The sequence below is a fragment of the Microtus ochrogaster genome, linkage group LG8 (assembly GCF_000317375.1).
Source record: "Microtus ochrogaster isolate Prairie Vole_2 linkage group LG8, MicOch1.0, whole genome shotgun sequence".
NCBI classification, from domain to species: domain Eukaryota; kingdom Metazoa; phylum Chordata; class Mammalia; order Rodentia; family Cricetidae; genus Microtus; species Microtus ochrogaster.
This window is the reverse complement of record NC_022033.1, coordinates 9,805,827-9,816,588: the sequence shown is the minus strand read 5'-3', so window position 1 is coordinate 9,816,588 and position 10,762 is coordinate 9,805,827. Positions and strand designations below refer to the sequence as shown.

Here is a 10,762-nt window from a genome sequence, read left to right as displayed (position 1 = left end):
ACACACACACAGTCACACACACTGTCTCAGTCTCTCACACACACTGCCTTACACACAGTCACACAGTCTCATACACGCACTGTCTCACACACACAGTGTCTCACACACACACTGTCTCACACACACACTGTCTCACACACACAGTGTCTCACACACACACTGTCTCACACACACACACTGTCTCACACACACAGTCAGTCTCATACATGCACTGTCTCACACACACTGCCTTACACACAGTCACACAGTCTCATACACGCACTGTCTCACACAGTCTCTCACATACACACACAGTCTCTCTCTCACACACACTGTCTCACACACACAGACTCAGACACACACACACACACAATCACACTTCTGTGGATCCTTTGGCAGAACACACTGCCTTTTAGTCTCTGTGCATCCTTGTAGGACCTGTGGCCCTGAACACTCCATGTCTGGTGGAGCCACTGCCCTGTCACTTGAGCACCAGCCACAGCTCCAGCATCTGGACAGCCTCCCAACTCGCTTTCAAATGGCCCTTGTTTTCACTTACATTGTAAAAGGAGACTTCCTGCCACCAGTACAGGGAAAACAAATGTCGCTGGGCAAAGACAGAGGAACACATGCATAGCTCAGGGTTTCCCATGGTCCGTCTTTGCATATCTGTACTGAGTTTATCAATCCACACAAATCACGGAACAGACATTGGTTAATAAAAACTAGCAGTACTCCATAAATACATAAATATTCCATTGGTTATAACCAATCCTTTTTTAAGACAAGGTCTTATGTAGCCATGCCTAGCCTCAAACTCACTGTATAGACAAGGCTGGCCTAGAATTCCTGATCCTCCTGCCTCCACCTCCTCAGTGCTGGGATTATAGGTGTGCACCACCTGCCTGATTAAAACTCTTTCTTTCAAAACTAAACCGAAGCTGAATGTAGTGGCACATGCCTTTAATCTTAGCACTTGGAAAGCAGAGGCCAGTGAATTTCTGAGTTCAAGGCCAGCCTGGACTCCACAGTGTGTATCTCACCCCACCCCTCCCCCCACCAAGGGCTGAGGAGACCCTGTTTCAAAACAAACAGCACACAAACACCAAAGTCTACTTCACTTGGAGTGGAAGGCACTTCCTGCCCATGACTGAGCTCCAATAGACACAAAGAGAACTTGGAGTTCTGAGAGCAGCCGAAGGTCCAAACCCAGGCTGCTCAGCACCCGCCTCCTTGCAACTGTGGCTCAGGTCAATGTCAAGCTGCAGCGGCTCCTCTCCTTAGGGACTGGCACCAAGGACGTCCCCTTACCCCTCCCCCAGGGCCCTACCTGGGCTGGCAATCACACATCCTCTGGTCTCCACGGGGACAGGCACATCGGGTCTCAAGTGGCAGAGGGCAGGACTCTGTGACTGGCAGCGGATGGTACAAGAGGAGCTGGCAGAGGGCACCCAGATTACTTCCTGATGGCCTACCACCAAGACTTCTTCCCACTGTGTGTACCTAAGAACGCACAGAGCCCTTGCAGAGACTTCACCTGAACGGGAGAAGGCCACGGGAGGGGACAGTGGCTCCTCGGTACCTCACCCAGCAGCAGACTCCTCCCCAAACACGCCCTTGAACACTGGGCAGGACAGCCACCCCTCTTGACACTGAACAAAGGAGCGTATTGAACACATTGTGGGTGTGATAGCTACCAGCTGGAATCCCAACACTCAGGAGCTTTGCAGCTTGAGGCGAGCCTGGGCTACAAGAGACCCTGTCTGAAAAAAAAAAAGGTCAAAACACTGGCTGGAGAGACATTGCAGTGGTTAAAGAGTGAGTGTTGGTGGCAAGTATGTTGGGCTCACCACAGCCTGTAATTCCATCTCCAAGGTTTCTCTGCAGGTGCTTGTGCACATGTGAGCATGCGTGCGCGCACACACACAGCTAAAAAGAAAACAAACCTTTACAAAGAAAAACCCTCTGTGTGGGTGGTACCCACCTACAACCTTTAGTCCAAGCACCTGGGAGGCAGAGGCAGCTTGGTCTCGATAGTGATTTCCAGGTCAGCCAGGGCTACCTGGTGGGGGGAAAAAGGAAGGGGAGGAAGAAGGGAAGGAGGGAGGGAGGAGGGAGGAGGGAGAAAGGGAGGGAAGAAGGACCCAAAACTAAAACAACATAAAACAAACAACAACAGCAAAAATAACAATAAGCTAGTTAAATATGGATATTTTTATTCTAGAACTCACTCTGTAGACCAGGCTGTCCTCGAACTCTGAGGTCCACCTGCCTCTGCCTCTCAAGTGCTGGGATCAAAGGTGTGTGCCACCACTGCCTGGCTCTTTTATTTAGTTTTGGGTTTGTTTGTTTTAATACAGCGGTTTTTAAAATGCATTATGTCTTTAAAAAGTGTCAAGCTCAATGCTGGGGGTGTGGTTCAGCTGGTAGAGTGCTCGGCTAGCATGCACAAGTCCCTGAGTTTTAGCCTCAGCACAGCTTAAATGGGGTCCCGTGGTGAATGCCTGTAATCCCAGTGTTTCAACGTAGTAATTGGAGAATTGGGAATTCAAGGCCATCCTTGGCTACATAACAAGCTCAAAACCAAACTGGGCTACGGAGAACCTATCTCAAACAAACAACCAAACAAAACCCACAGAAAAAACTCCTCTCAGGGGCGAGGGACAGAGCTGTGCAAAGGCCTCTGGACACCTGCAGGCTGGGCCATAGTTCTCCCCTGGTCAGGGTTGTCTGAGACCTCACCTCTGCCTTGACCATAAATACCCACCCTTTCCATAAACATCCAAGGCCACTGAGCTGGTGAACGAGGCTGCTTTAGGACACCTCTTGGGTCTTAAATAAACATTTGTCACCCCCACCACAGTGAGCTGAAAACAGGCGGTTTGAATCTCTCTGCTCTCCAGTAGCCTGGGCCTACAGATGCCCTGAAACACTCAACCCACAGCAGAGGCCCCATCTAGACACCAGCAGCACCACAAGAATGGGCAGCCCCGGAGAGAACGCCCAAACTCTCTTGGCTTCAATTTGTGGCTGCAGTCAACTTCCAAGGTATCATCATGAGTGGCTCACATGATGCAAACCTACCCGCTTAGGCCCTGGAGGTCCGGAGCCCACAATGGGTCTAATGGGAACTAAAGTCAGCACCTATGCTGCATTCCTGATGGTTTCAGAGACAGTCACCATCCGTCTTTTAAAGGCCTCCCACCCCAAGCAAGCAACTCCTGGCCCCTTGTTACAAGATAGCTACACGCATCTTTTTCTTTTTTATTTAATTTTAAGTTAAAGTTTTTCTCTAAATTACTGTCTTGCTTACATTTCTGTTGCTGTGACAAACACCTTGACCAGAGTAACCTACAAAAGTAAGCATTTGGCCGGGCAGTGGTTGCGCAGCCTTTAATCCCAGCTCTCAGGAGACAGAGGCAGGCGGATCTCTGTGAGTTAGAAGTCAGCCTGATCTACAGAGTGAGTTCCAGGATAGCCAGAGCTACACAGAGAAACCCTGTCTTGAGAAAAAGAAAAGAAAGAGAAAAAGCATTTGATTTGTACCAAGGTGCATGCACGAGAGGAAGTTATAGGGCAGTCGGGAGTCAGTTCTCTCCGTCTGTCACGTGGGTCACAGGACTCAAACTCAGGTGCTCAGGCTCGGCAGCAGGTGCCTGAGCCATCTCACTGGCCCCTCTGTCTTAGTTAGGGTTTCTACTGCTGTGACGAAACATCATGATCAAAGCATCTTGGGGAGGAAGGGTTTATTTGGTTTACACTTCCAGATCATCACCAAAGGAACTCAAGTAGGGCAGGATCCTGGAAGCAGGAGCTGATGCAGAGGTCATGGAGGGGTGGTGCTTACTTACTTACTACGAATGCTTGCTCAGCCTCCTTTCTTAGAGAACCCAGGACCACCAGTTCAGGGATGGCATCACCCACAATGGCTGGGCCCACCTCCTCAATCATTAAGAAAATATCTTACAGCCGGATCTTACGGCGGCATTTCCTCAGTTGAGGCTCCCTCCACTCGGATAGCCAGCACTCCCTCGCTTGCTTTTATGTTTGTGTTTATTTTTAATTGTGTGTATGTGTATTCGTCTGAGGACATGCACACACAAGTGCAGGGGTCTGTGGAAGCCAGAGGCATGGGAGCTGCAATCACGGGCCATTGTGAGCCATCTGGAAACTGAACTCTGGTCCTCTGAAAGAGCAACACCCTTAACTTCTACACCGTGTCTCCAGTCCCACCACACCCCCTTTCTTTTCTGAAAAGGGTCTCACATGGCCCAGCCTACAATATAGATGAGATGACAAACTCCTGATTCTCCTGTCTGAACTCTCTGAGTACTCAGGTGGCAGACATGTACCCAAACCCATTTTCTGAGACAAGGAATCTTAACCTATAGTCTGGCCTAATCTAGAACTCACTAAATAATTGAAGATAACCTTGGATTTAACCTCCTGCCTCTGTCTCCCAGAGGACTATGATTACTGACATTCTCCATCGTATCTGGTTTTATATGGTGCTAGGACTGAACCCAAGGCCCCGCCCCCCCATATGATAGGAAAACATTCTACCAGTGAGTCAATCCTCAGCTGTTCAATTTTTCAAATACAAAAATGCTGCGTTAGAATATACATACACATACACACACACACACACACACACACACACACACACACAATGTGAGATTCCCCTCCATATGCTCTATTTTATTACCATTGGTTAATAAAGAAGCTGTTTCAGCCAATGGCTTAGTAGAGTAAAGCCAGGTGGCAAATCTGAACAGAGATATATAGAGTAGGCAGAGTCAAGGAGACGTCATGTAGCTGCCAAAGGAGAAAGACACAGGCAGAACCTTTCCCGGTTAAGTCTCAGCCTCGTGGCAATACACAGATGAATAGAAATTGATTAATTTAAGATGTGAGAGTTATTATGTATGAGAAGCCTGAGCTAATAACTATTTAATTACAGTGATGTAATTAATATAGTTTCCGTGTGATTATTCGGGGGAGGGGGGTCTGCGTGGCCGGGAAATGAACACACAGTTTCCGCTTACACACACATACATAAAATACACATATACTTATATCATGAGCTCTTCTTTTTAACCCAGTTCATACCCAGAACATAGACAGAAAAGGGGAAATGGTGTAGGAGGTCCTTCTGTATTTGTGTTGCTTTCACTGGTTTAATAAAGAAACTGCCTTGGCTTTGATAGGGCAAAACTCAGATAGGCGTGGAAAAGAGAACAGAATGCTGGAACGAAGGGCAGTGTGGCAGACGCCATAATTCTCCTGCCCGAGACGGACACTGGTTAGACTCATGCTGGTAAGTCACAGTCAAGTGGCGATACACATTAATGGAGATGGGTTAAACTAATATGTGAGAGTTAGCCAATAAGGGGCTGGAGATAATGGGCCAGGCAGTATTTGAATGAATACAGTTTTCTTTTTTTTTTAATATTTATTTATCATGTATACAATATTCTGTCTGTGTGTATGCTTGCAGGCCAGAAGAGGGCACCAGACCTCATTACAGATGGTTGTGAGCCACCATGTGGTTGCTGGGAATTGAACTCAGGACCTTTGGAAAAGCAGGCAATGCTCTTAACCTCTGAGCCATCTCTCCAGCCCATGAATACCGTTTTCTGTGTGATTATTCCAGGGGTTAAGCTAGCCGGGCTGCTCTCCTCTTACCACACAGGAGTCCACGCTCCTTGGCCTTCCTACAGTCTCACACGTGGTCTTCTCTCTGATGGAACACATTTATATATCAACAATGAAGTCACATATTTCTAAATTCCCCACCATCGAAGGCCCTCTCCTCTCAAAAGAACACCCGATACGCTGGGGATACAACTCAGTTTGAGGCTGCCTGCTCAGCAGGCAGAAGGCCTGGACTTCATCCCCAGCACCGTTAACCGGGTGTGGTGGTGCACACCTTTAATCCCAGCACTAAAGAGCCAGAGGATCAGATCTCTGTGATTTCAAGACCAGCCTGGCCTACACAGTAAGAATCTGTCTCAAAATAATAAATATCAGAAGAGTCTCCTGAACATCCCACACCAGAGTAAACATCATGCAAACACCTGTGTGTTACCATCTAATCCAGGCAACACCTGGAGTCTACTGAGGCTTCTGCTCAGAATCTTTGCATGGGTTAAGTCTCAGATCCAAGAATACATTTTGTTTTGGTTTGGTTTGATTAGTTGGTGTTTGGTTTTTCAAGACAGGGTTTCTCTGAGCAGTAGCTCTGACTGTCCTGGAACTTGCTTTGTAGACCAGGCTGGCCTCAAATTCACTGAGATCTGTCTGCCTCCTGAATGCCAGGATTACAGGCAAGTGCTACCACTGCTCAGTTTAATTTTTGTTATCTCCACTTTAAAGATGAATGAAATCTATGGGCCGGAGAGAGATGATCCAGTGGTAAGAGCACTGGCTATTCTTGCAGAGGACCAGGGTTCAATTCTCAGCACCCACATGGTAGCACACAACTGTCTCTAATGCCAAGTCCCGGGGGATCCAACACCCTCCTCTAGCCTCTACAAGAACTGCGCACACGTGGTACACAGACATACATGAAGGCAAATACTCATATACATAAAATAAAAATAAATACATGCTGGGCGGTGGAACACGCCTTTAATCCCAGCACTCCTGCAACAGAGGTAGGCAAATCTGAGTTCAAGGCCAGCCTGGTCTATAGAGTGAGTTCCAAGACTGGTTCCACAGTTAATGGGAAACCCTGTCTCAAAAAATCAAAATAAACAAACAAACAAATACCATCTCAAAATAAAATAAAGGGGGAAAAAAAAGATGAAAAACCTAGACCTGGAGAATTTAAGGCAGTTTCCCCACGATCACACAGCTGGGAAGTGGCCATGAACCCACCTCCTAGACTTCAGTCCAGGTGTCTAGCAATATTTGACCTAGAAGGGAATGCCGCTCAACCAGAAGTCAAGGCAATGAAGTCATCAAATGGTTTGCAGACACGTAATGCAAATGCCTGTTGTCTGACTAGACCATTTCAACAGCCTTGCCCTTCCGAGAACGTGTTATCAGTGAGAGGGTGCCTCTGGGGCCAATGGGAGCCTCAGCAAGCACCATCTCTACAACCTGTTACCTTGTTTTTGTTTGAGACAAGGTCTCGTGTAGCCCAGTCTGGCCTCAAACTCAAAAACACTGGTCATCTCTCTCTGGCCCCAACCACACTTTCATAGGGATTAGCATAGGCCTAGCAGAAATGGGCGCATGGCTACACATCAACTTCCTCTCTGCTTATCCCACTGCCCAGTCATGATTCAGGAAGACCTTCTGTCTCCATGTATCCCAGTATTCCAAAGACCTAAATTCTCACTAGCTCAGTAGGTAAGAGCACTGGCTGCTCTTGCAGAGGACCAGGGTTCAATTTCCAGCACCCACATGGTGGCTCACAACTGTCGGTAACTCCAACTAAATTCTGATGCCATCTCCTGGCCTCCACAGGCACTGTACCCGCATGGCACACATATATATACAGGCATATAGATTCATAGAATGAAAAATATAAACCTGAAAAATTTCTGAGATCTGACTGGCCTGGAACTCACAAAGATCTGCCTGCCTTTGCCTTGTGAAGGCTAGGCTAAGAAAAAATAAATAAATCTTTACAAAAATCCTCCCCGTAACATTACCACTCTCCACAACGCAGGCTACATGTGGGAAACACATGCCAGCACAGGCCTTCCAGATCCAGGGAAAAATCCACGTTACTCAAGGATGGGAATGAACTCTACAGTCTAGGATCCCACACTTTGTTTTAAATAATTTTTTTTTTAATGTACATTGGTGTTTTACCTGCATGTATGTCTGTGAGAGGGTGTTGGATCCCCTGGAACTGGAGTTACAAACAGTTGTGAGCTGGCCTGTAGTTGCAGGGAATTGAACCCGAGTCCTTTGGAAGAATAGCCAGTGCTCTCAACCACTAAGCCATCTCTCTAGCCCCTCAAGTAGAACTCTTTAATAATTATTTATCTGGGAGACTAGAGAGAGGTCTTGGTGGTTAAGAGCACTAATTGCTCTTCTAGAGGTCCCAGATTCAATCCCCAGCACCCAAACGGTGGCAGGTGGCGCAAAGCTATCATTAACTCCAGTTCCAGGGGATCTAATGCCCTCTTCTGGCCACTGAGAGCACTGCATACACATAGTGCACATACATACATGCAGACACAACACCCATACATGTAAAATAAAAATAATCTTTATTTTTTATTTGTGCATGTGTGTATGTGTATGTGTGCATGTACAAATGTTTTTCCTGCATGTATGTATGAGCACCAGATGAGTGCCTAGTGGCCACAAAAGTCAGGAAAAGACTTCAGATCCCCTGGAACTGTAGTAATGTATGAATAGTTGTGAGCCACTATGTAAGTGACTGGAATCCCACCTGGTTTCTCAACAAGAGCAGCAAGTGCTCTTAACTACTGAGTCATCTCTCCAGGCCTGAAATCAGTCTTTAAATCACAAAATAAAAACAATTTGTGTGTGTGTATGGGTTCAGAGGAACACCAGGTGCACACACGGAAGTCAGGGGACAGCCTGCTGGAGCAGGTTCTCTTTGCCCACCTGTAGGTCACAGGGGTCAAGCTCAGGCCATCAGGTTTGGCAGTAAAGGCCTCTTCCTTCTGTACCACTTTCACTGGGTCTCACTATGTAGCCCTGGCTGGTCTGGAACTCACTACATAGACCAGTCTGGCCTCAAACTCACAGAGATCCGCCTGCCTCTGCCTCCCGAGTGCTGGGATTAAAGGCGTGCGCCACCATCGCCCGGCTCAACTGATTTTTTTTTTGTTTTTGGTTTTTCGAGACAGGGTTTCTCTGTGGCTTTGGAGCCTGTCCTGGAACTAGGTCTTGTAGACCAGGCTGGTCTCGAACTCACAGAGATCCGCCTGCCTCTGCCTCCCGAGTGCTGGGATTAAAGGCGTGCGCCACCATCGCCCGGCTCAACTGATTTTTTTAAATATAAAATAACAAAATAACCTGCCCTACTCCCTCTGGACCTCTGAAAATCAGAGCATATTTCTATCCTGTGCACTATGGCTCAAATTACTGTTCAAATTCTTCTGTTATACGCCCGCCCAGGGATTCTCAACAAGCACTTTCATTTAAAAGGTAGGGGACCTTCAGAAAGACAAAAAATTCAGGCCTGGTGGCAGAGAGTTGCCATCCCAGCTAATCTACAAGGGTAGCTGAGGCAAAAGGACCTCAAGTTTTAAGTCCCTCCTGGGCTCTGAATGCATTCACGACATAGAGGAGAATTTCAGAGAGACTCCAACTCCAATAAAAGACACAAGAGGATGAGGATTCAGAGGCCTGTTAGAGCTGAACCCAGACCAACCGGCTGAGAGAGAAACAAAGACATACAGACAGCCTCCACAGTGTGCTGTGCACGGGACGGCTAGCGGGTATCAGGCACCCACGGAAGGTCGTACTGCATTCCCTCCCAACAGGATGTACATACTACCTAAAGATCACACCAGACCAGGGAGGGCAGGCTGACGTGTTCAGGACACAGTCAATTTCCATTCTTCACGTTTCACTAATCAGCAGGTGGCTGCATCTGGGAACACAGTGGCCACTGTACAGACCCCAGATCCTCACTTCAAAGTCTTCAAAGGACGTTACGTTTTTCCCAGGGGAACCTCCTGCGCCTGCCCAGTCAGGAAGCCCACACCTAGTAGGCAGATCTTGTCTAAGGCAGGTTTTAGCCCAGGCCCTGAACAAATCAATCAAGGCACAGTCTGCTAATCTAATTCATTAAAATATTAATTGCAGCGCTCTAACGAACTGTCTTCAGAAAAACACACATTTGCGGAGGCTAGGGGGATGGGGCTCAGTGATAGAGCGACGGCCTAGCAGCTCGAGGACCTGGGTTTGATCCCTAGCACCACCAAAAGCCAAAACAATAAGAAAGCCAACAAACAAACACACACACACACACACACACACACACCCGCAGGAAGTATGGGGCAGGAAGTATAGGAACCCTGTTCCAGCACCTTCCCGCTCCCATCCCCACCCCCATCCCTGGTCCTTCCGTTTCCGTTTCCCACTCCGTAAAATTGAATAAGGCCTCAGGGAAGCCAGGCACAAAGGCCCACAAGATGGCAGCTGGCATCTCGCCTCATTACACCGACACCTGGTCAGCAGCCCCACCCAGCTCCGGCGTCCGGGGGGCGGAGGAGCCACCGGGAACCCCGGGGAAGACGGGAGGCCCCGCCCAGCCTCATCGGCTCACCTGCGCGGCCCTAGAAACGCACCTCCCAGGTCCCACCCCCAGGGGCTCTGATTGGCGGTCGAGCCTCAGCCTGGGACTCTGCATTCTCGCCAGAGCGACCCTTGTCCCCTCGGGATCGGCCCCGCCCCGGCCGGCTGCCAGCCCCGGGGGGGTCCCCCGCGTCCCAGGATCTGCTCTCCGGGCCTACGGCAGGTGTCCCCCCCCCCCGCCCCGCCACCTCCCGGCAGCCCGGCCACTCACCCCGCTCGCGGCCTGCTGTCCACCCGCTTCTTGTGGCGCACCGGCTGCAGCGGGATGCTGTCCGTCATGTCGCCGCCTGCCGCGCCCCCTGGGCTCCCCGCGGCCTCCGCGCCACCCCGGGGCAAGGGGAGGAGGCGCCGGCAGCGGGCGGGCCCTTATCCCACTGCCCAGTCATGATTCAGGAAGACCTTCTGTCTCCATGTATCCCAGTATTCCAAAGACCTAAATTCTCACTAGCTCAGTAGGTAAGAGCACTGGCTGCTCTTGCAGAGGACCAGG

General features: G+C 49.1%; 1 protein-coding gene across 2 annotated transcripts in view; it reads right to left on the bottom strand.

Annotated features, from left to right (window-relative positions):
• Positions 1–10,551, bottom strand: part of Atp9a (ATPase phospholipid transporting 9A (putative)) — a 97,136-nt gene extending 86,585 nt beyond the window's left edge. The window contains exon 1 of one of the 2 annotated variants that reach the window (XM_005362835.2): positions 10,484–10,551. In XM_005362835.2, coding sequence (XP_005362892.1) covers positions 10,484–10,551 — 68 coding nt within the window. Of the gene's footprint in view, positions 1–1,309; positions 1,476–10,483 lie in introns of those variants that run through there. The other variant, XM_005362836.3, reaches the window with a different exon arrangement.
• Positions 10,552–10,762: the final 211 nt, after the last annotated feature.